The sequence below is a fragment of the Myxocyprinus asiaticus genome, chromosome 6, assembly GCF_019703515.2.
Source record: "Myxocyprinus asiaticus isolate MX2 ecotype Aquarium Trade chromosome 6, UBuf_Myxa_2, whole genome shotgun sequence".
Lineage (NCBI taxonomy): Eukaryota > Metazoa > Chordata > Actinopteri > Cypriniformes > Catostomidae > Myxocyprinus > Myxocyprinus asiaticus.
The window spans coordinates 34,735,930-34,762,992 of record NC_059349.1 but is presented as its reverse complement, the minus strand read 5'-3'; the positions used below and the strand labels follow the sequence as shown (position 1 = coordinate 34,762,992).

General features: G+C 36.2%; 1 protein-coding gene across 7 annotated transcripts in view; it reads right to left on the bottom strand.

Annotated features, from left to right (window-relative positions):
• The window catches only part of slc6a9 (solute carrier family 6 member 9), a 101,704-nt gene that overhangs the window by 26,408 nt on the left and 48,233 nt on the right, over nucleotides 1-27,063 (bottom strand). The window contains exon 1 of one of the 7 annotated variants that reach the window (XM_051699950.1): nucleotides 21,319-21,414. The exons of 5 other annotated variants lie outside the window; for them this stretch is intronic. In XM_051699950.1, coding sequence (XP_051555910.1) covers nucleotides 21,319-21,360 — 42 coding nt within the window. In that variant the 5' untranslated portion in view covers nucleotides 21,361-21,414. Of the gene's footprint in view, nucleotides 1-10,092; nucleotides 10,216-21,318; nucleotides 21,415-27,063 lie in introns of those variants that run through there. One more of the 7 variants, XM_051699956.1, reaches the window with a different exon arrangement.

Genomic DNA, 27,063 nt, shown 5'->3' with positions numbered 1-27,063 from the left:
GCAACAGTCCAGTTCTTCTTCTCCTTAGCCCAGGTAAGACGCCTCTGATGTTGTCTGTGGTTCAGGAGTGGCTTAACAAGAGGAATACGACAACTGTAGCCAAATTCCTTGACATGTCTGTGTGTGGTGGCTCTTGATGCCTTGACCCCAGCCTCAGTCCATTCCTTGTGAAGTTCACCCAAATTCTTGAATCGATTTTGCTTGACAATCCTCATTAGGCTGCGGTTCTCTCGGTTGGTTGTGCATCTTTTTCTTCCACACTTTTTCCTTCCACTAAACTTTCTGTTAACATGCTTGGATACAGCACTCTGTGAACAGCCAGCTTCTTTGGCAATGAATGTTTGTGGCTTACCCTCCTTGTGAAGGGTGTCAATGATTGTCTTCTGGACAACTGTCAGATCAGCAGTCTTCCCCATGAATGTGTAGTCTAGTGAACCAAACTGAGAGACCATTTTGAAGGCTCAGGAAACCTTTGCAGGTGTTTTGAGTTGATTAGCTGATTGGCATGTCACCATATTCTAATTTTTTGAGATAGTGAATTGGTGGGTTTTTGTTAATGTGAGCCAAAATCATCACAATTAAAAGAACCAAAGACTTAAACTACTTCAGTCTGTGTGCATTGAATTTATTTAATACACGAGTTTCACAATTTGAGTTGAATTACTGAAATAAATGAACTTTTCCACGACATTCTAATTTATTGAGATGCACCTTTTTTTTTTTTTTTTGTATTGAAGTTTTGTATTTCATTTGGAAACCAAGGTCCTAGAGTCTGGAGGAAGGGTGGAGAAGCTCATAGCCCAAGTTGCTTGAAGTCCAGTGTTAAGGTTCCACAGTCTGTGATGATTTGGGGTGCAATGTCATCTGCTGGTGTTGGTCCATTGTGTTTTTTGAAAACCAAAGTCACTGCACCCGTTTACCAAGAAATTTTGGAGCACTTCAGGCTTCCTTCTGCTGACCAGCTTTTTAAAGATGCTGATTTCATTTTCCAGCAGGATTTGGCACCTGCCCACACTGCCAAAAGCACCAAAAGTTGGTTAAATGACCATGGTGTTGGTGTGCTTGACTGGCCAGCAAACTCACCAGACCTGAACCCCATAGAGAATCTATGGGGTATTGTCAAGAGGAAAATGAGAAACAAGAGACCAAAAAATGCAGATGAGCTGAAGGCCACTGTCAAAGAAACCTGGGCTTCCATACCACCTCAGTAGTGCCACAAACTGATCACCTCCATGCCACGCCGAATTGAGGCAGTAATTAAAGCAAAAGGAGCCCCTACCAAGTATTGAGTACATATACAGTAAATGAACATACTTTCCAGAAGGCCAACAATTCACTAAAAATGTTTTTTTTTTTTATTGGTCTTATGATGTATTCTAATTTTTTGAGATAGTGAATTGGTGGGTTTTTGTTAAATGTGAGCCAAAATCATCACAATTAAAAGAACCAAAGACTTAAACTACTTCAGTCTGTGTGCACTGAATTTATTTAATACACGAGTTTCACAATTTGAGTTGAATTACTGAAATAAATGAACTTTTCCACGACATTCTAATTTATTGAGATGCACCTGTATATACACACTACCGGTCAAACGTTTTGAAACACTCATTCTTTATTATAATGTTTTTTTTTTGTTTTTTTTTGTTTTGTTTTTCACATTTTAGAATAATAGTAAAGTCATCAGAACTATGGAATAACATAAATGGAACTATGGGAATTATGTTGTGACTAAACAAAATCCAAAATAAATCATAACTGTGTTCTATTTTAGCATCTTCAAGGTAGTCACCCTTTGCCTAGAATTTGCAGACATGTACTCTTGACATTTTCTCAACCAACTTCTTGAGGTATCACCCTGGGATGCTTTTTAAACAGTATTAAAGGAGTTCCCATCTATGTTGGGCACTTATTGGCTGCTTTTCTTAATTATTTGGTCCAAGTCATCAATTTCAAAAACTTTATTTTTTTAATTAAATTTTAGTTTTATAATGAAATAAATTAATATGGTGACACAATTATATTTTTGTCTACTAAACTAATTTCAAACATTTAAGCATATGCCTTCAGATCAAAAGATTTTTAAGATCATGAGAAACATTTCAGTCAAGTGTTTCAAAACTTTTGACCGGTAGAGAGAGTGTGTGTGTGTGTGTGTATATATACATACATACACATACACACACATACACACACAGTACTGTGCAAAAGTTTTAGGCACTTTGGAACAATTTTGCATAGTGAGGATGTCTTCAAAAATAATGCTATAAATAGTTTTCATTTATCAATTAACATCAAACAAAGTCCAGTAAACATAAAAAAGCTAAATCAATATTTGGTGTGAATACCTTTGCCTTCAAAACAGCACCAATTCTCCTAGGTACACCTGGGTACAGTTTTTCTTTGTTGTTGGCAGATAGGATGTTCCAAGCTTCTGTCTATTTCGGCTGTCTCAATTGTTATGTCTCTTCTTGTAATCTCAGACTGACTCAATATTTAGTGGGTGCTCTGTGGGGACCACGCCATCTGTTGCAGGGCTCCCTGTTCTTCTATTCTATTCTATTTGCAAAAGAAATGTTTGGGAGTCTGTGGAAGGGCGGAGGGCAGTGCCGGGTCGTGATTCTGTACACCCGGCCCTAATTAGGCTGATTAAGCCTGAGAGGGTTAAGGCCAACTGGAGACGGCAGTGCGAGAGAGAGAGAGTTACGGACAGCTGTCTGACACCTGTGTGTGTTTGTGTCTTTTTTGGTCAAGTTTCTCATTAAATTATCATTTATATTGTCAAGCCGGTTCTCTCCTCCTCCTTTCCATTGAGCTGTGTTACAGAGTCTAAAATGTATATGTCCTATTGACACACTAAAGCTGAAAATATAAATAACCATCTTAAGACAAATGTTTTTGTGAAGTATCTTATGTGCCTAAGACTTTTGCACAGTACTGTATATTATATATATATATATATACACACACATACACACACACACTCACACTCATACATCTGAAGGAAAGACTGACAGGAGTAGATACATTTATTAACGTACATTTTTCCACATGCTCAATTTCTACCTAGAAATAAGCATCGTTTTCATGAAATATTTGCTTGGTTGTATCACTTGAATGTATCCTAGATCATTACACATGATGTTATGGTGCCGTGTAATGATGTCTGAAACAAGTTTCCTTAGAAGGAACCTACATATATAAAAAAGTATCTTTAGTCATTGACAGGCTGGACAGAAAGGGCAGTTGCCTAAGGTTTCTGACTCAATCTAACAGCTGGGTACTTGTATTGGGTAGTGCTGATGGCTCTCTGAGTGTCTGCACACCTGCTGTAGTACAGCTGAAGGCCCTGGGTAAGAAAGAAGGAGACCTGGAGTAGACCTTGAAACAAGTTGTATCCTTCAGGTCAGAACACCTGGGATATGAACTTATCTTTACATATACACCATATATACAACATGCTTCAACAAAATGCTACCCAACACTTGACCCCTGCTGCATACGATACAGTAAAACATAAAACGGAGCCTAAATATCTGGTATGAATATTGGTGTCATGTTGTAGTATGTTTTATAATACCATTGATGATATATTTTTCAACATAGCCACTCTTTGCAAAGGTTATTTTGTGTTTACTTTCTGGCACAGTAATTATTTTTTAGTTCAGTCTTTATCCGTTGCACTATGTGATCCCTGCCCCAGTGCTCTGTGGAATGCCCAGGTGTTTGAGCTGTCATTGTTTGCTCCAAGGATCTATCTTGCTGAGCACAGAGAGAGAGGAAAAAGATCACCCAGCTGGGCCCATCTGCCCTTTTATGTAAGACTTGGACACAGTCACACACACAAAGTCTCAGGAGGACCTGACTCAAATTAGTGGTTCAGCTTCAAACTCAGAAAGAAACTCAGAAAAAAAAAAAGAAAGAAAGAAAGAAAGAGAGAGAGAGAGATAAAGGAGGGAAGGAAGGCAGGAAGAGAAAAGGAAGGAAGGCAGGAAGAGAAAAGGAAGGAAGGCAGGAAGGAAGGAAGGAAGGAAGGAAGGGAATGGAAGAGAAGAAAGAAGGCAGGCAAGAAATTAAAAGGAAGGCAGGAAGGAAGGCAGGCAGGCAGGAAGGAAAGAAAGAAAGGAAGGGGAAAAGAAGGCAGGAAGGAAGGAAGTGAAAAGGAATGCAAGGAAGGAAGGAAGTGAGAAGAAAGGCCGAAAGTGAATAGAAAGGCAGGCAGGCAGGAAGGGAAAAGGAAGGGAGGGAGGAAGGAAGGAATGAAGGAAGGAGACACTTGGCAGTGTGATACTGCAGATATTGTTGACTTGTATAACAAATTGCTTATATTCCTCAGTTTGTAAATTGCTTTGGCTTAAAATGTCTGTTAAATTACTAAATGTTAGGAAGGAAGGTATGAAGGGAGGAAGAGAACAGATTCAATTTAGTTCATACACTATTCAGTTCAGAATAGGGGAATCTTTGATTACAAAGATTAAATCCCATGTAAAACCCATGTGCATGTGATCTACAGTATATTAGTCAACCCAGCAAGAAAACCAAACCATACATGACAGCTCAAATATTAAATCTGCTGGAGGCTCATTCCCCATTTAATAATAAATAAATATATTTTTTAATGTTTTTCCCGACACAATCACCAATTACCAACCTCATAGAGCCATTTAACTGTAGTGAAAAAATTACAGACCTTCATAACAAAACAACACTAAACATTATCTTGACCTCTGTTTGAGATTTAAAATTTACATAAAAGGTAATTGTTTCACAATTTCTTGTCATATAACATTAAACATTGAGCTGATGAAGAGAATCTAGTGCCTGTGACAGCCTAAACCTTTGACTGACAGCAGCACAGCTCCCTTGAAGTAACTCATTGCAGGTATGTGCCCCTGTCAAGTTAAGACGGGAAGTGAGAACTGACCTGTGACTTCTCAACTTAACACTCAAAATGCCTGGGGATATTCGTGTAGAATGTGGTGTGACGTTACGATCTATTATCTCATGTACTTTCTACACTGGGCTTTGAATCTTGAGAGCTGTAACATGCAAACTAAAAGACTTGATTGCAGATTAGGTGCTGTGTAAAATGTATTGATGCATGTTATAGTCAAAACTCCCCTAAGAGATATAACTTATTGAGGGGGAACAATTTTTTTTTTTATTTATTTATTTTTTTTAATTGTAATTTTTCTTCTCAGAGTTCATTAACAGATGGTTGAGTGACATTATATGCTCTGTTTGTGCATGTCAACTTTGCATCACTGGGTAAACACAAACACACCGAGAGCCTTATCAGGGGACCTTTCACACCTCAGCAAATGTGCCAGTTCACCTGATTTTTATGTTTCATTAACCCCTGGCACTGCAGAATAAATCTATTAAAAGATTATTTAATTTTTTACCCTGAGAGAAGTGATGTGATATTAGTTTGGACAATTTCTCCTATATAAGCTAATTTTCACACTTATTTGAAATCATAGCAGTCTTATCAAGACCCTAAAAGACACCTAATCCAGCAAATCCATAAACAGTCTATGAAAAAGAGAGATATAAATACTGTGGAGAATCAATGACTCTATGCTCTCTGTAGTTAGGAAGTCAAAGGTGTGGCCAGTGCAGTGACCTTTATAAAAATAGCCCAGATTCCAAAACTCTGAGCAGCGAAACTTCACAAGGACGCACAGGTCCAAACGCAAAGGAGATTAGTGACTCGCTGCTGACTAATGCTGCAAGAAGCCATAAAGAGAAATTGCAAAGTTTCTCATCATGCTGGTGAGTTTAGAGAAAGGTGGGAACTAATGACACAGGAGGAAGCAAAAAAAGGAGAAACAAAGAAAGTTACAGTAAAATAGAAAGGAAGAAACAAAGATGTGACTGAAGACAGGGTAAATGTGTTCTCAGCCCTTCTGGAATGGTTGGAGACATCTGTTCAAACACCCAAGCCAGTTGGGTTCACTACTTCTTCAGAGCTGACCTTTTCCTTTTCAACTGCCCTCTACTGACCCCCAGGCCACATTTCAAAGGCAACATCCTCTGTCTTTCTCTGCTGACTGAGGGCTTCATTCTCCTCAGGAGAGGATGAGAAGACATACACAACAGGCTTGTTTAAAGACTTTGGTCGTGGTCACTGGCAAAAAGCATCTTAGAGAGCAAGAGGTTTTCAATTTTGGTCCTGGGGACCTGCAGCACTTCACATTTTGTACGTCTCCCTTATATGACACACCCAGTTAATGGGCTTCATGGATCTCTCTGCAAACAAGCTGATAAATACATATTGTGTGTTAAATATGGAGACATCCACAAAATGTGCAGTGCTGTGGGTCCAGGAGAGGAATGGAGAACCACTGTTGCAGAGTATTAGCTGAAACAAGTCAAAACATAATCAGAACCCAATGCAAAAAGGGCCTTATTATTCATCTCATGTTATGGAATTTTTTCATATAAACTATAATAAGTATAGCAGGGGGGTGAACTCCTATAGCTGTGAACAGGGTATCAAAGCAAATATTATTTACCCATTTGCTCAAACTGCAAAAAAAAACACTTACATTTCTACAACTTAGAGGAAAAGCGTGGTGGATTACGGCAGTCAGAAGAGAGAAAGATTCCAAATTTACTGTGACTCTCTCAGCAGCTGAATTTGAAACCCAATCACAGCAGTGTTGACCAGTTTTTTTTCTTTTCTTTTTTATTAATTACAGGGTAATCCAACACAAAGAATAATGTTATTAATTTACACTAAATAATTCCAAATTTGAAAAATAAAAAATAATAATAAATTGCTAGATTATTGCAGCTAACAAGATTACCACAGTCTGTGAAAGGGTCCATTAAGTGAAAATTAGACGATGTAATATTTTTTTTTTTTGGGCTGTCAATCGATTAAAATTTGTGACTGAATTAATTACAAGTCGAGTAATCAATAAAATTAATTGCATAAATCATTAATTGCTAATAAAGGCCACATAAATAAAGATAATTTGATATAAATGATACATAATAATTCAAATAATTATAAATATAAGATAAAGGGCCTATAATAAGTATAATAATTCAGATAATTAGGTTGAAATATATTGCATTATTGTGGCAGACAAGTAAAGCATTGATTAGACCAGTGATTCACAACCTGGGGTCCGCTTACCCCAGGAGGTACGTAGGAAGGTTCCAGGGGGCACGCAAAAAGAAATGTATTTTGCTATGTTGAACCTATAAAACAAAATGTATGGATTCAAATAAAATAGTTAAAAGGGATAGGTAAAAATAAAGATTTTCTGAATAATCGCAATCATCATTTGAGCGTTCCCATTAGCGATTCTTAAAATGTCAAAAATGCTCTTTAATCACTGAGATCCTTTCACTACATGTTAAAAGTAAACATTTGGTTTTACACGTTCAGTGTAATGTGTGTCCAAAGACGAGATCCACACAATCCATTTGTCATTGGATAATATCTTCTTTTAGTACCCTTTCTGTTTTTTTACAGTTAGTTGATAAAAAAAAAAAAAAAAACATTTAATTAAAATCATACATAGCACAGATGCGGTAAAGAAGCCATTCACCTCCAATCTCGTTAATATTAGCTCAGTGAGAGACACTGGCTCAACTGGCTGAATCTCCATTCTTAAAGAGACAGTACTGTTTTAGCACATGTTCTACATATAGCAATGTAAGCACTTGTAAATAGTACCAATTATTCATGTTAACAATAAACATGTAACAATATATATACACAATTTCAAGACATCGTATTTTTTTATGGAACGCATGGAATTTAAAACATTTTAAAAAGCTAAAATGTGACCAACAAGATTAAAAAAATAATGAGAAAATAGAATGTAAAAAAAAATCAATGTACCAAGGTAGAAGGTCCCTTGTATGATTAACAGCATTAGCTATGAGATCATTTCTTTAATATGCAAACTGAAATATACCCAAATGAATCAGAATTTAATTGAAATCGAAAGCTTGTGAATCAAAATTTAATTGGGAAATCTTTATCAATACCCAGCCCAAATAGGTATGTCAATATATCAAATCAATGCTGATTGATCAATAAAAATCTAAATTAAATGAGAACTTAAAATTATATTTAGCCTTTGGTACACATTTTTGGTTTTGTGTCGAAGAAGGGGTAATTGAGCCTTATCGAAAGTGCTGTGGGGGCACTTAAGGCAAAAAGGTTGGGAAACAATGGATTAGACAATACAAAAAGTTGCTTTAGAAATCAATATATTGTTTGCTTTATTCCCATTTCACTGAATAAACCTACAGTCGACAGCAATCTATTTTGCATCAAGTCTGTCAATCTGTCCTGCACGAAAGATGCATTCTTGGACAATTACACATCTTATATTTCACCAGTTCTGGTTAACTTAACTCTTTTAGTTCAGTCCCCTAAAAAGCAATCAAGAAGTAAACAAGGGCAGGTTGATTCTCCTCAAATGGAATGAAATTAGCCTAACCAGCGTGGACAGTCCTTAAAGAAGCCATTATTCAATCTCTGTGTGGTTAAAGTAATTCTGCTAAAGATGCAGAGCTGCAGCTTCTCACCCTATGAACAGCGGGCCACATTTCTGCCCTCTCATTGGCTCAGACAGCGAACACACATTTTTCATGCTTGATCAATCATTTGCAATGGCGAGTCAAGGTAGGGCACCCCAAACCTGGGCAAGAGACAAAAAGTGGGGAAGTTGCCCTAGTGTCGGGTCACTAAAAGTTCACGTCAATCAAACACGCTCATGCATATTTGACTACATAAGAGGAAATGTATACAATGTATAAAGACCTTTACATCATTCCCAGCATCACATGCTTCAAGAGTTTTCTTTTCCCTGACATTCTCTGCTCATTGTAAGCAATCTGATGATGTAATTATTGCTATAAGCATGATATTTGGTTGTCAAACGTATTGGCTGTGGAGGAAAAAAATGGAAACACTACCTGAAAAGGAATCTGATGCAAATTAATATATGCAAATATATGAATGTATTTGTCAAAAAACATCTGACAAATCTGAGTTTCATATGAGTTTTAAGCTGCAAAGTTCCAAAGTTATCACCAAATTGCAGGTGGATTGCTCACAAAAAACTTCACAATGATATGTCTGGATTTTGATGAAAGTACATTGTTCAAAAGAAACAGTGGTCACAAGTTGTAGCTAACGTCACTAGCATGGATTGACGGACATTGCACAATATAGTTGCTAAATGTAGGGGTATTAGGTCTGATAATTGCTCTCTATGGTCTTGTAACAGTCAAGAAATTAGCCACTACACAAGACAAAAGCACTCTATAATGTTCGCTACTGTCTTTCCTCATGATTCCCTTTGTTTTAATGGTAAAGCCCCCAAGAAAACCTGGATTGATCAAACACCTTTTAAGGCCCTTCCTACGGCCATATCAAAACATCTCCTCATCATTTATAATCAATATGTTAAGATCAGAAGGACAGATAACCATCTTCTTAATTCCTCATGTCATGTTACTAAATACAGTTCAGGACATGTACAACACTATTCCAAGCATGACTCTATATGCAAAATGGTGGGACCTACCCCTAACTGGGTCCATGAAACAAATTTTACCAAAATTAAGAAACTAAAAGCACTTTTATGGAGTTCTCAAGTTTCTAATTCCAAGTTACTTGTGACGACCTATTACTGTAGTATTTGTAATACAACCCTGAATGATTTTCTTGACAAGTTTGTCCACAAATGTAGAGTTCTTAAAGGGACAGTTCAGACAAAACTGAAAATTCTGTCATCATTTACTCACCCTAATGTTGTATGACTGTTTCCGTGCAACACAATAGGAGATGCGAGGTAGAATGTAAAGGACTGACAGCCTCAATCACCCTTTACTTTCGCTGAATGGAAAAAGGATATAATGACAGTGAATGGTGACTGAGGCTAACTTTCTGCCTAACATATCCTCTAGTTCTACAAAAGACAGAAAGTCAAACAGGTTTGGAACAACCAGCCCTTGCTTTGTGTAAAGGAGCCCTTTAACTTAAATTAAAATTAAAAAAAAAAATTCAGCCCAATGTTATTCTTCCCTGAACTGTATCCCACTTCCTTTTAATCTTACCTTTGCATATTCCATTGTATACCCAAGAGACTAGCCCTTACTCAAGCAGGAATCTACAGCATCCAGGCAAGCATCAGCGTGTATGTGGGATCAGAAGCAGAACTCTCTCCAGGTCAGTCTGATAGCCCAGAGTAGACTGACACAGTTCCTTGCGGAATCTGTTCTTCCCTTGGGTCATGAGCAGGGAAAGGGGAGGGGCCTGGGGGTGTGGCCTCAGTCAGTGACTGTCAATGGGACGTAATAAAAATGAGTTGCTACTAGCTATACTGCTGTAGGTTTTCACAACTACACAGAATGTTAAAGTGCTTTTAATTTACAAAGCAATGCAGTAGAAATCTCTACTAGTCTCTTTGTGATTGTGTATTTTGCAGATATGTCAATTTATGTAACAATTTATAACACAGCTTTCTGCTTTTTTATTTTTTATTATGCGAGATGGCTGACTAACTGTACTTATCCCCTTACATATCAGGTATCTTATATATACACAAATATATAAATATAACCATTTTGCTTTATCTAGAATGATGAGACTTAAAGAATGGTTTCAAATCCCCGCCAAGTCCAAGAGCTGCTCAGGCTTGTGGATACTGTGGAGCACTGATTTGTACAGACAACCAGGTCTAGCTGCACCCACATGCTTCATAAAACTATATAATTGAATTAGTGCTCAATGAGAATGATGAGGGAGCGTAGCCTGTGGAAGTGTGAGCCATTGCAAGCTGTTCACCTGCTCTGCACACACTATACGCACACTTTCATGGTAGTACTCATATAACCTTGTCCCAATGCATTTCAACATCTTGTATAGAAAAACAAACATTGGCCTTTCTGTATTAATTAATTGTATTCAGTTCTTATTTGCACTGTGCTGACTGCAGAACTTGTTAGTAAAATGTTCATTGCGTGGCTATAAGCATTCGTCCCTAAACAAAGAAACATATGAATTTGTTATGGAGGGTCTGAATATGGGGAACGATTCACTTTAAATTACAATGAGTTTGAGATGGACAATTAGACCAAATTTAAAGGCCCACTGAGGGCATTTGGGGTTGCATAGGTCAATTCAATTTGGTGGACATCAAACAAGAAAATTTAATTAAATGCAACTTAGTTTTCAGACTGACATACATCTTCAGAGTCAATTAGCATCAGATTTTGACCAATGAGATACAGAAACCAGAATTTAGGTTAACTTTAAAGAACACCGTGTACAGCATTGTCTGTACTGTTTCTAGATTGCGCTATGTCCTGTCTTTAAGTTAGATACTACAGATCTGGAAAAGCAACATTTCTTTCCATTGTATAGCCGGCTGTAATGATAACAAACCTAAACACAACTTAAAGCAGATATGAGGGTTCCCATACATTTTTTGACCAATGAATTGCCGTGATTTTCCATAACTTTTCCAGTCATTTGTGAATGCTGGATAAAAAAAAATGTTATTTATTTTTTTATTCACCTTTATTCATTCACTAATGAATCATTCAGAATTCATTTGAAAGAACCTTTTCAAAAATTATTCACTCACAAATCAAAAATCACTATGGCTTGCGAGCAATTTTTCCTCTACAAAACTCTACTCAAGAACAATATTTTGAAACATTTACATTCCATCTTACAAAACTACAAACATTTATATTTACTATTGAAATTTCCATGACTTTTCCAGGCCTGGAAAACACAATATACAAATTCCCATCAGATTTTCATGACCATTGGTACCCTTAGACATATTACATTCTCTTATAAAAGTGGGCTAAATTTTTTTTTTTTTCAAAGTCTTAAACGTTAAGCAGATTTATTTACATACAATAATGTTGTATTGGCCTATGCAATAGCCAAGTAACTAAAAAATAAGATGTCAAAAAATATATTTATATTTCTAAATACATTTCTTCCATTAAAAACAGCAGTACATTCTGGCCAAGTTTTATCAGGTATCGTACTCTAGTGTTATATTATAAAAATTCCTTATATTTCAGGTGTTGGACTAATTCACCAATGATGATCAATAACCTTAACTTAAGTCTGACAGGCTCATTCGGTTATACGTCATACACTGGTTCCTGAATAATGGCTACAATATGAATCTATTTTTCATAAATTTTATTAAAAATACATGTTTATCCAAATGACAATAAGATAACAAATTTTTTTTGCCTATATTTGTGATAAACTCGCATCACATGAGGTGAAACTGCACTTGTCGCAAACACGTCGACCCGATATCATGTTCAACTCGTAATAATGGACATGTTGTAATTTTGTTTCATGTATTTTTGGGTTTTCTACATATGTGCCATCACATAAGTTCTGAGAAAATCCTTTATGTGTCCTAGATAAACTTGTGCAGCTATGTTTTCCACTGAAGTGAAAGTCGTAAGAAGACGTGAGTAGCAACAGATGTTCTTAGTTGACGGTTTACATGTCGTTTGATTTGCTCACATATCTTACATCATCAGCCAGCATCAGAATTTCATTCTTACAATACGAATTTAACCATGTATTATGCTGCAGTTGCTAAAAAAAGTTGGCGGCAAAATAACGAGTTGATTCCTCAAACTTCGGTATTGTTTCTCCCTTGATATACCACTTCCATAGAGGCAGATTATTGGTACAAATGAACAAAGGCAGAGCTATATGCTGTTAGATTCGCAAGTGCACAGGACACGTTTTGAGCTTGCACATGCACTTTGCGAAAGCAGGGAGATTTCATAAGAGAGCATTCTATATTTAAGAGCACGCGTCCATATAGATTTCCTGATTCGATTAGATTCCGATTCACAAGCTCTCGATTCGATTCAGATCTTGATTCGATGTTGATTCATTTGGGTTTTCTGTTACAATGTCCATTTTGTTTACATATAAAATAAATTCTCAGCTACTGCTCTTAATTATAAAGGAACCTTCTAGGCAACCCTTCTAGGTACAAGTCGAAAATATTAATTTTACAAATTATATTTTATCATTCGCTTTTTATCAAATTGGTCACATCTTAACTTTTTAATTTTTTTTCAAATTCAGTCTATTCCATCAATTAATGTCTTGAAATGGCATATATTTTGTTGCATATATAATTGTTAACTTGCATAAATTGTACTATTTACAAGTATTTACATTGATATTTAGAACACGTGCTTAATCATAACTGTCAGTAAGCGCACATAACAAGAGAAGACGTGTGTGGTTTTTTTGTTGTTTTTAATCAACAACTGACTGTAAAAAAAACAGAAAGGGTATAAAAAGAGACATTATTCAATGACATAAGAACTTTTACTCTCAACATGAAATGAAAGGACCTCTGTGCTAATAACTTCTCCACTATACTACTCAATCACTAGTGAAATCTGAACATTTACAAGCCAGTGGCTAATCAAAGACAGATTTAATCGCATAGCGTGAGATTTGGTTGCACATGCGAGAGATTTACTTGCATTGTAAAGGGTTGCCATAAAGAGATAAAGATCGATCTTGGGATTTAAGAACCAATATAGAGATCGTTCAAACGAAGATCGTGATGCATCGTAAAATCAATATTTTTACCCAACCCTAAGAGCAAAGTAAATCTGTGCAACTGGTACATGGATGTGCTCTTGCATGACATGTATGTGCTCTTGACATTTAACAATATTATAATGCCATAGAGATATTAAGCTGGACTATGGTCTAAATTATTAATTTCCATTTATTTTCACAATACATTTTATTGTATTTATTTATCTTTTGATTTTATATGGTGATTTATCATAATTCTCAGCATCTCCCCTGTCATGCTCTGGTGCCTCCCAGTTTGAAAATGGTTTTAAATAAACTAAAAAAAACACTAAATAATAAATAAATAATAGTTTTAACCAGAGAAAGACCTGTAAAATAAAATAAATGCACAGAAGCTGTTACATAAAAATGTATTGCAAGTGATAATTTAGGGGGTAAATAAAGCATGTGGAAAGAGATCTGACACTGTTCTTCTGGCACAACTGGCATGACAGCTCTGAATCTGAGCGCTGACTTTTTCATCTTTCTTGCATCCTGAGGGCTCAGTTTGTCATGGCATGTGCAGAGCTTGGTGTCTGCTGAAGCCATGACTGAGTGACTGCTTTACTGTGAGACCAACTCTCTCACTCAAAAGTCCTTGGGCATTCCTTCCCAACTGCATGTGATACCCTTAACTTTCCCCAGACAGTGAAAATCAGCAAAGCTCAAATCTTTCCCCTGCACAACATTTAGCATCTCCAACAGGCAGTGCTTTAAATGACATATTGTGCAAAAAGTAGCATTTACAGAGAAGATATTTGCCCTCTGGCCAGGAAACAAGTAGACTCACTGCAGAAACAGCTGCAAAGGTGGCAGTGGGGTTAGCCAAAACACACTTGTTCACAAAAAGACAAACAAAATGTGCTTGCAGAATGAGTCTTAATAATAGAATGCAAAAATAACAGAGTGATTCTTTGTTACAGAGTATCCTTCTTTTTAAAAAGAACTAACAAACATTACTTATAAATCAAACTGCAGCATAGAGCACAACAGTCTGGTTCCGGAAGTAAAAAATCCCATTAATTTTTTTCCAAAGACTACTTGGTTTTCAATGATAAATAATAAACCTTTAAAGACAGACCTACCTTGAGCTCAGAGGTTGTTCATCGATGGTATATGCTTCCGTTGAAGCCATCTGTCTGCGTTATTGCAACTTCATTGTTTACAATTCGTGTTTGATAGGGGAATTTATGGTAAACAACTACATTACCCATGGTCCAGCAGAGAAAGCTTCACCAATCAGAGAATGTATGACATATGGCCTAACTGAGTTGCCGTCTTTTCACCCTTAAACTACTTATCTATTTGTACATGTCAGAATAATTTGCAATAAATGTTAAATATATTATTTCTAAACTTTTAATCAGCAACCTAAAATCAACAGTTTTATATATTTCCGTGCCCTCACGAAACACGGTAAGTACACAGTCTGGTACCTTTGTCTTTTTGTCCGATTTTCAAATACTTTTTTGCCTCAAAACAAAATTTGTGATGATGTGATTTAGCTCGGAGCTGGTTGGTTTGGTTCATGGCTTACAACTCTATTATGAAGGATTTTATGAAAAGTCTACGGGGACAATGAATGGGAAAAATACTTCCGGAACCCAGACGGCTGAATAAGTGGGTGGGCAATGTTGCGCTCTATTCTGTTTTAAGAGCCCTTGATTCTTAGACAAATAAGATTAAGAAATTCAGTCTAGACCTTGGTCAATAATACTGTTAAAGCTACACTATGTAACTATGGCCCTCTAGCGGTTGAAGCATAAAACTGCAGGTTACTTGCGGAGGGACATTGTTTTAAAAATTACACAAGTTGGGCTTTGCCTCTGCTCTTCTGCGCGGATGAATCTGATGGTTAAAATAAAGTCTTGTCCTACATTTCGTCTTGTTGAATATCCAGTTTCACATTATGGAAGTAAACTGGGTTGTGGACACTCTTTTATGCTGACTTTAATCACGGAGTAAACATGGCTACTGCTAATAAAACTGTGGGACAACAGTGATACAATGTCAATGAATGAAAGTGATTTAAAGAAGACTCAACAAATAGAGAAGAACCAGGTGCCAGTGAGAGGCAGAGTAAGTCAGAAACGGCAAGGCAATAGAGGCAGTGATAGTTTGAAAATGTGGTTGGGAGGGATGAGTGTGTGTAAGGACAGTACCCATGACTGGGAGTGAGGGTCACTTACGCTGGCAGCAACAACAGCTGTTAAGGCAGACAACCTTCACCTAGCCATGAAGTACTGACTGAAGGTCACATGGGCAAGTGACTTATCTTTAATGATGAATGTTTGAAAAAAAAAAAAAAAAGAATCTATTGGATGATGTGCAAAAGAGTGCAAAGTTTTGAAAATCATTTAAACACAAAAGAATATGCAAAGTATTGGCCACACTTCACAGCAAGTTTCTATACGTTAACATTATTTAATGCATTAGGTATCATGGACTACTCATTCTTTAGTGTTTATGATAAATATAGGCCTACTATCATTCATTGTTAGTTTATGTAGTTCATAATGCATTAAATGTACACCAGGGCTGCACAATCAAATAAAAAATATAGATTACAACTGCCACAATTAACTAGTTGTGGAAAGGGTAAATTAGAGCATTTAATTTAGGTCTACTCCCTAAACGTAAAATGTTTATTTACAATGTATTTTTTGTTGTTGTTTTTTTTCAGTGGTTGAGCATTGGAATCAACCAAAAACATGTCTGCTAAACACTTTGTGTATAATTTATTAAAAAAAATGTTCATGCAGATAAGAGAGCCAAATTGAAGCTGACCGTTTAGGCACTGTCTTGAATAACAGATGTATTAACCCTTAAATGCATGGGCATTTTGCCAAACATCAATACATAGCTCTGGTCTTTAGTGTCACAGCACTAAATAGAATAGAATAGAATCATCATATTTTTATGTTTTATTTTATGTTAATACATAAATTATGCATGTATTTTCTCATACACTTATTGAGTCTAAATAGACATACTTAAAGAGAGAACTTAAATAATTCCACCCAAAATGTCAATAGCCGCATCATACTTCAAATGTGTCAAATGTCAAATGTAAATCAAGTCAATTACTGAAACAACAGCGCCACCTTGAGTAACAAATAAGATGTTTTATATGTATATGTACATGCATATTGTATGCTGATAATTCACCACTGTGCAGCCCTAATTTATACTAACATTTACAACTTTTAATATAAAAAAATGTATGTGTACACAGAAATGAACATTAACCAAGATTAATAAATGCTGTAAAAGTACTGTTAATTGTTAGTTTATGCTAACTATTGCATTAAGTAATGTTAATGTATACAACATTACTTTAAAGCGTTACCAACATATTATACTGTATACAGAGTTGGGGAGTAACGGAATACATGTAAAGGGATTATGTATTTAAAATACAAAATATTAGTAACTGTATTCCACTACAGTTACAATTTAAATCATTGGTAATTAGAATACAGTTACATTCAAAAAGTATTTTGATTACTGAAGAGATTACTTTGCATTTTATTGTCATTTGTTTCATTTAACATTTAGTTCTTTCAGATGGAAAACATTTATACATATAAATAATGCGATCCAAAGTGCATTTGAACAGCGGTGAAGCACTTTCTTATGATGAGTTACATTCATACGAGCAGACAGAGAAGTAAGTTTGAAGTAAGTTTGGAGCAGAAGAAATAAAAATAAACCTTGTATAAATTGTCAGCTTTATGCTAAGCTAAAATGCTATTTCTAGCAATTTTACATGCACATGTTACCAGGCACGATCATATTCTTGTATCAAGAAAATTCACGTTGGATCATAATTTCTTTTTTTCTAGTAAGACCTTTGATATTAGGGCAAAAATCCTATTCTTGATAATTATTTTTTTTTCTTCCAGTAAAAATATCTAAAAATCCTTAAAACAAGATCAATTTGCTTTATGTTGTTTTAGAAACAACACTGCATAAGATATTTAGGTTTTTCAGAGAATGTATTTTTAACATGTGTTAAAAGCAAGATGGACAGAGAGAGAGAGTGAGAGAGAGCAGCTGGAAGCCCAGGAGCAAAGTTAGTTTGAGACAGGAGGTGGACTGTGAGACCACTGCCTCCGAACACCCATATGCTTCTGAACTGCTCTTTTTCTGTTTGCACCCCCAACCCATTTACCTCTCCATAAATCCATATGTACACTCACAACATCAAAATACCTACACATGCTTCTGTGTAAGAAACAGATTTATTTTACCTGTAACTTTATCAGTAGGCAAAAATACAAAGAAAGAAATGGAATCGCTGCGCTCTACCAGTACAGGGTGCGTAGTTCCACAAAAAAGATTTGACAGTCTCCACACTCCTTTTTCTCAATTTCTTATATTTTATTCATAACTCACAGTACAGGAGAACACAGACGTTTTGGCCTCACAGCCTTCTTCAGTATGTCATTTAATTAAAAAAAGAAAAAGAAAAGAAAACATGCTGTTAGCATTGTTATTAAACAGGCACCCATGATTTTGGGGAATGTTAGTCAAACAAACTCAAAAATCAATTTAAAAGAGCTAAGCACATAACTGGCAATACCACACACTATGGCACATATGATCTGTACAGCATACTGACATGTGCTAGATCATATATATTATATAATAAACATTATTGATGGTCCATGCCCACACAAGCCTTTATTTTTGCACATATGTGTCACTACATGGGCTATGTAACTGCATAGCGCAATTGCAAAATGGAATGCTGTGGACTGTAGGCAAATGATAGGCTTATGTACAATAATATGGAAATAAACAATATATTACTCTCTAAAACCACTTTTTGTAGTCTTATCAATGCTTTACTCATCTGCCATAATAATGTAATGCACTTTAATTACCTGACTTATTCTATGTATAATATATATTATATTTACAAATATTTAAATATAACTATACTTGTATTTAGAATTATTGTTATTTGAGGGCCTTCTCAGCAATTATGTATATATGTGATTGATTCCAATTAATTCAATTAATTAATCAAAATATCATGTAATTAATTTTGGTTAAAAAATGTAATCGGTTGAAAGCCCTAGTTTTAAAGCAACATTGTTAAAGAGACAATGATAACTCTCTGCTGATCTCTCTCTCTCTCTCTCTCTTTGATGCTCCATGGCTCACTGAATGTGAATCAGATACAGTATATCCGTTACAGCACACAACAAAACATTGAGTGTTGCAATCAAAACAAACTGTGTTCGATCTCTAAGTGCTGCTTAGTTCTACATCATTGTGAGGACATTTTGACCCATAAGACATGACTACTATGTAATTACTGGCTCATTCTGATGTTTGCATTATCTCGATTACTAATCAAGCATGCTCTACATTAGCAGATAACTTTAGACAATGCAATCGCATGCAGCAGAATTAGCCACATCACAGAACAAATGTAAGTGCTCTATTCATCATACAGCCCAAGCTGTCAAACAAGACAAAGCTGAATCTAAAGTACAGCACTAACGAGTGGAAAAGAAAGCAAATTCGTGACTGTTAAAATTGACCCATTTTAATGTAGTAAGTGCTACAAAAGCTTACTATAGGACTCAATAAACTGAAAATCACCAGAACAACAACCTCAACTTATAATTTCAGGTTTTGTGCATTTTTAATTAAAAATGGAAAACGTATGATGTTTCCCCACCGTATGAACACGTAATTGTGTACACTTGCATGCAAACACAGTTTGGAGGCTGGAGGCTGAAGCAGATGCACCTGCTCCACTCTCTCTGTCTGTCTGTGTGTGTGTGTGTGTGTGTGTGTGTGTGTGTGTGTGTGTGTGTGTGTGTGAGTGTGTGATTGTGAGTGTGAGTGTGAGTGTGTGAGTGTGTGAGAGAGAGCTCTACAGCTGGACACCTGAGTCTGTGCTTTTCCCTGAAGTCCACTTATAATGTAGGTCAATGTTTCAAAAACTTAGTCTAGTTTTACATGACCATTTTTCATCCTCTGCCCTTAGAATTAAACAGGCTGTTTTTGCTACTGTACCTTTAACACTTCAATATGAACATCAACTCTGTTATCATTGGCTCACACTGAGGATGGGCTATATTATATTAGTTACTGAATATTATATTACATATACATTTAGCAGACACTTTAAAATTTTAAGCAACTTACAATTCAGCCCGAACATCTCAAGCCAATTATCACACAAGTAGTACAAACTTAACTAAGCTTCAAATGTTAATTTGCTCATGAATGTGACGGAACTACCAAGAAGATATCTGCGTGACAAGTTCTTACAGCTTAGTTTCCATAAATGGTCTATGGGTACAAGGAGGGAGCTTTGCGTTGTGAAAGCTTGAATATATCTACGTAATCAAGAGCAAAAAATTAAAAAATAAAACTATTGATGCATAAGTTTTCCTCTCTAATAAGTTATGCTGTATACACATGCAATTTAGATTAAATTAACATTGCAAAATGCAATTTAAGATCATTATTATTTGAGGAAAAAAATGCAGAAAACCAGACAGGTTTTGCATGACTAAAGAAAAGACGCAAATAATCCACTATATGGACATATTCTCTTTCAGACATTGCGTCTGTTTGGCCAGCTCATAACAGCACTATAAATGGTCCTCTGTAGCAATTTAATAATGAAAGTGAACTCTCTCATTAAAATTTTTTCAAGAATATTACTTAATGACAACGCAGTTTTCCCGACCTCTAGATCTATGATAGAAACAGATTTAATTAAGGAATACGGATTCATACCAACACTCAAGATTAAGCAAGATCATGCTGATACATGGATTTAGCTTAACAAATTATTTCAATACTCAAACCTGACCACATAATCAGGACATCTTTTAATAATAATAAAAAAAATAATAGTACAAAAAAGAAAGTTTAATTGTTGTCACCTACCGCAAGCAACCTCATTTTGTCTCGTCAGTTTTTATTTAGTTACCAGGCTGTTACTTTATCTTAATTTGCAAACTCTTTTAGAACAGTGGAACGGAAACAGAGGCAAAGGAAAGGATGCGACCAAAATTTGCGCTGCGCATAAATCTTTGAGGCACAAAGTGCCTTATTGGATATCTATACGTTTTATTTCCAACAAATCTTCCCCACAATTGTTTAAGTGACAAGTGCCTTAGTGACTAAAAAAGGGGTGAAGGAAGACAGAAAAAATATGGGCCAGCCTCCTTTCAGCCAGGATACTTCCCTCCTTTCCTCTGTCTCTCGAACACTACTCTCCTGCTCACTTCCTTGGAAATTTTATCACATACCCTTCCACCAGTGTCGCCAGAACTGCCCACCGCAATTTGTTATAAAAACTCTTCAGTTGACCCACACGTGGTCTGGTTTTTAAAGAGCTGCAGCTCCTTTCTCACGTGGTCTGAGGGCTATTGAGTCGTCACAGGCCCCCTGAATGATGGCCGAAAAATAAGGCACTGCAGACAATGCTTGGTCTTGATTAATTCAGTTCTTTCAGGACCCTGCACCGTCGTCCGGGCAGCTCCGTACAATTGCCGCTTTGATGCGTCAGTTAACATGCTCGCGCTCTCTCACTCAAGAGAAGTAAAATTTCAAAATTCCCTCTCATCAGAGTTCTACATGTCCTGCCTGCTGGACAATAAAACTCCTTTCTCTTGCGATAATACACAAATGTCACAGAAAATTGGACTGACCTGATCAGCCATACAAGCTGCACTGCTGTTAGACTCCGACATGATTTGAAAGTACCCAGAAGTTGTCTCGTCTCAACTCTCGAGTTCTTCATTCACACCTTTCCGTTCGCTTCCGTGGGGGGGGCGGTGGGGGGAGCACCCTCCTTTCGGACAGGCTTGATTAATGCTGAATTATTTTCACCTCATTTCATCTGATGGAGTTCTGTTTCCTCTCCGCCTCTTTCAATCATTCGGCATGGAAGGTCCCCCTCCACCACCACCACTTTCTCTCTCTCCCTCTCCCTCACTCTCTCCCTCCCTTTAGGTTATTCTCTCTCTCCCTCCCTCATCCTTTTCCTTGCCTCAGTTTGAATGCGGGGTTATTATATATATATTTGTTTTATTTATTTTTAATTTTGTCCTTTCAATTTAGTTAAGTTTTCATTATATTACTTTTAGTTTTGGTTTAATTTTAGTTTTTTCAGTGTTTTCTAGATTCATCATAGTTCATTTTTGTCTTATTTTTAATATTTTAGGGTTGCCAAAGATAATGCATTAACTGATATAATTTAAATATTTTAATGTTGTTAATTTTCTCAGGGCTGTCTAGTGTTACTGCTATCTACTGGCCAAAGTTGGGTAGATTACTTCTTTAGATTACTGTAGTATTTTAGATTACTCTTCTTAGCTAATCTAATCTGATTACTTTTGTACTTTTTGATAACAAAATAATAATTAAGTGTATTTATCTACCAATTAGTACCACTCCTTTCATGAAACATTAGCAAGCATGAAATCAAACAGCAACTTGTTATTTGTCAGTTGCAAAACTATGAATGTTCATCATGCGTTATCATAAGTTATCAGATAAAATAAGTAAATTGTGCAGTAGTTATAGCTGTATTTGCAGTTTTTGTCAAACATTTAATCATGCAATACATAAAAGAAACTAATCTGATTACACACGTTTAATTATGTAATCCAATTACAAGTACTCAATATTTGTAATCTGATTACATAATTCGGATAACATGTAATCTGCTACTCCCCATTTTCATGCTTAATGAATTGTGATTTGTAAAGGTTTCACATTTTATAATATACTGCTTATCAAATATAATTTGCAATTATTTGAGGTCTTTCATTTTATTTACTTAGTTTATTCATTCTGAAAATGCATTTTAGTTTTTAGTTTTTAGTTCAGCTAAAGGTTTTTCATAGTTTTTGCTAGCACTGCTTGAACATCCTTTCTGCTGTACACTAAGTTAGAGAAAGGAACCCCCCCCTTCCCTTCCTTCTGTATTCCCATTCTGAAAACAGACAGAGGAGATCCACAGCCTATTCCTCTACCTCCACAATGAATGGATCCGTTGTCATTCCAGCACTTTGGCTGCATACTGAGTGTGAGGAGTTGCTAGTTTAGCTGCTTGGAGTCACAGTTGCTGCCAAGCTTTTCAGCAGCCGGCCTGCACACTAAAAGACAAAAGTTAGGAGAGGTCCACTTCCATGGGCGCACTACTCTCTCTGTCTATGCATTTCTTCCACTTGTTTTGTAGACAGCTGCACCCAGACCACCAGCGTTCCCATTCAGCACTTGACTCTCAAATCCTCATCCTTTGACATTGCCAACTCTCCTGCAAGGTCCTGCAAGGGGCCGTAGGAGGGATATACAGTACCCTACCGCTTGTCTGTTGGTCTGGCCGTGCCCTTTAATTCATCCGCTCTCTGCAGGTTACAAGATTTACTCAGCAATAAACAGGAGGAAAAATCAATAGAGAGGACATTATATGCATAAAATAAGATGCATTACAATTCTTGTGAAAAGATATTGTAAAACAGAGTTCAACAGACAAAAAGAAAGCTCTCGGTGGCGGCTCTTGGCTATGGACCCAACTGAGTATCCTGTCACTGGTGTTAAAAGTTCTGGCACTCTGCATAATGAACATTTGATAGGGTAGAGGTGTATAATGGTGGCAATGCATTTGATGAACATACCTCAGACATTGTCAGAAAGATGGGCTGACCTAAAAGATTTATCAGCTTCACAATATGGAATGGACCATACATTGCAAATGACTATGTATACGGTACAGGTTTAATAAATAAATAAATAAATTGATCTCTTTAGTTGTTGTTTTTTTTTTTTTTTTTTATTTGGTATGCCCAATTCCCAATGCGATCTAGGTCCTCGTGGTGGCATAGTGACTCAATCCGGGTGGCAGTGGACGAATCTCAGTTGCCTCTGCGTCTGAGAGAGTCAATTCACGCATCTTATCATGTGGCTTGTTGAGCACATTACCGCGGAGACCTAGTGCATGTGGAGATTCACACTATTCCCGTGGCATCCATGCACAAATCATCAGGTGCCCCACCGAGAGCGAGAACCACATTATAGCGACCACGAGGAGGTTAACCCAACGTGACTCTATCCACCCTAACAACTAGGCCAATTGGTTGCTTAGGAAGCCTGACTGGAGTCACTCAGCATGCCCTGGATTCGAACTTGTGACTCCAGGTGTGGTAGTCAGCCTCTTTACTTGCTGAGCTACCCAGGCCCACACTTTAGTTGTTAATGTATTTATTTTCCACATGTCCAAATCACTAGTTTAGAAGCTGGTTTAAGGTCAAAATACACAGTGGTGTTCAAAAGTCCACTTCTGAAAATGCTTCTAATTTGCATTTTTCTAATTTAATATATTATATAGATACATTTATCTAATATAATCTAATATGACATTAAAATATTAGTAAAACTTTCAATGAGTTCAAATGACCTAGAAAGTGAATACTAAAGTCTTAAAGTTTCATAGATTCAATTAGATTTTTAATCCCAGATTTTCAACATGGGCTCACTCTTGAAGCCCACTGTACATACTGTAAATTTGGATGTATCCCATAGTTAATTAAATAGCCCTATTTACTCACTGTAAATATGTTTTTCAAAAGTCTTCCAGACATCTCAAAACAATTGTTTTATAAATAAGACTAATTAGAATAAATTAAATTCTAGTGAAAACTAGTAGCTTACAATGGCAAGAAAACTATGTAAACCATTTGGAATTACCTGCATTTATGTATAAATTAGGGCTTTTGATTTAACGCATTAATTCAGTGCGATTAAAGTTGCTGTAAGTGATTTCAGCTGTTCTACTTCCATGAGACTGAGCAGTTGGATTAGCCACGCCCTCTCTTTCCAAAACCAAAACTGTAAAGATACCAAATTGAGCTTTATTTAGAGCATAAAACAACAGTAGCAAAATGGCTCCCTCAACTGACAACTGTTATGAAGAGCATGGCATAAAAATGCATTTATGCCTCAGTAATTCGCTGCAACTACAATACTATGAAAACGCGCAAAATGATTGACAGGCAGAAAACCTCATTGTCACATTTTTGTTTGCTGTTTACAGAGTCTAAAGATGTCACAGAGACCGGTGAGATATTTCAGGACACTTATTTCATTAATATCTTTCAGGGAGTAGGAATATTTTTCACATGCCTTTCCATAAAAAAATTAAATAAAATAAAATAAGTAATAATAATAAAAAGATCACTTACAGCACCTTTAATTATATAAAAATAACATATAAAAAAAAATTACGCAATTAATCATGTCCCTGTACCAGAATAAGGAATATTCCTTCCATATGACCAATTCAAGCATGGAGTACCACCTGTTTTCTCCAGGGGGCAGTAAGCGAAACTCGCTGTATAGGCAATGCGCAGCTTATACAGACAGAGAACAAACCACACTTACCGAAAGCAGACAACACAAGATGAGAACACGTTCTTGCGTACAAACACAGCTTGATGGAATGCAAATCTGTAGGCAGGGATCTCAAGACGTACAATAGCAACCTAAAAACAGTATGTTTATAACACAACGCAACCGAGATGCTCCAAAAGCGTCCGTCTGACGCAGGTGTACATTGACACGCCCTTAGCCAAGCCCTTATAATACATTTCTGATTGACAGATTCAATTGCAAAAAGGACTGCTGTGAACTATAGGCCAATGATGGGCTTATGTTCAATAATATGGAAATAAACATACTTAATTCTAAAGACATTTTTTTGTGTTGTCTTTTTTAATGCATAACATGTGTGCCTAAATAATGTAATGCATTTTTATAATATATATATATATATATATATATATATATATATATATATATATATATATATATTTGTAATTATTTAAATATAACTTTATAATTATTTAATCATTATATACTGAATTATTGTTATTTGAGGGGCTTTCGCAGTACATTTATGTATGTGATTAATTTGAATTAATTAATTTGATTAAAAATGTTTATCTATTGACAGCCCTAGTGTAAATTTGTCTTAAAATCTGGTTTGATCTTCATCGAAGTTACAATAATGAACAAACACAATCTGTTTTAACTAATAAACACAAATTTGTATTGTATTGTTCTTGTACATATTGAATACATCATTCAAAAATTCACAGTGTAGGTTTGAAAAAGTATGTGAACTCCTAGGCTAATGACATCAACAAAAGCTAACTAGAGTCAGGAGTTTGCAAACCTAGCATCCAATTAATGAAACAAGATTGGAGGTGTGGTTTAGAGCTACTTTGACTTATAAAAATAGTTTGCTTTTCACAAGAAGTATCTGCTGACATGGACCATGCCTCGCACAAAATAGATCTCAGAAGACCTATGATCAAGAATTACTGCACTGCATAAAGCTGGAAAGAGATACAAAGTTATCTCAAAGAGCTTTGATATACATCTGTCCACAGTTAAACAAACTGTCTTTAAAAGGAGATGATTTAGTACTGTGGCTACTCTCCCTAGAAGTGGCCATCTGGCCAAGATGACTCAAAGGGCACAGCGCAGAATGCTCAATGAGGTAAAAAGAACCCTAGAGTGACAGCTAAAGACTTGAAGGAATCAGTTGAACTGGTTAACATCTCTGTTCATGAGTCTACTATATGGAAAACATTAAACAGGCATGGTGGCAGGACACCATGAAGGAAGCCACTGCTTTCCAACAAAAACATTGCTTCAGGGCCTGGACCGCTTGCCATCAGAGGAAAAAAACGAATTCCCAAGTTAAACAAAATATGCTACAGGATAATGTCAGGGAGGCTGTGCATCAGCTGAAGTTCAGTAGACGTTGGGTGATGCAGTAGTACATGACAATAAACAATGAAGTGAATCCACTACAGAATGACAAAAAAAAAAAACACTCCTTTTGGAGTGGTTCAGTCAGAGCCCAGAAATTAACCCAATAGAGATGCTGTGGAATGACCTCAAGAGATCCATTCACACCAGAGATCCTAAAAATATGGCTGAGCTGAAGTAGTTCTGTAAGGAAGAATGGTCCAAAATTCCTTCTGAACGTTGTGCAGGTCTAATCCGCAGCTACCAGAAACGCTTGATTGAGGTTATTGAGGAGGATCGACCAGTTATTAAATCAAAGGGTTCACTTACTTTTCCCACATCACTGTGAATGTTTAATGGGATGTGTTCAATAAAAATATGAAAGATTACAATTGTTTGTGTGTTGATAGCTTAAGCACATTGTGTTTGTATATACTTGTGACTTTAATAAAGATGAGATCACATTTTATGACCAATTAATACAGAAAACCAGCTAATTCCAAAGGGTTCACATAATTTTTCTTGCTACTGTATTTACCAGATCCTAACTTTTACAGATAAAAAAAAAAAGTCTAGTCTGTGAGATTAGATGAAATGTAGAGTTCAGTATGCCTGTGAGTTATTGGTGATGCTCT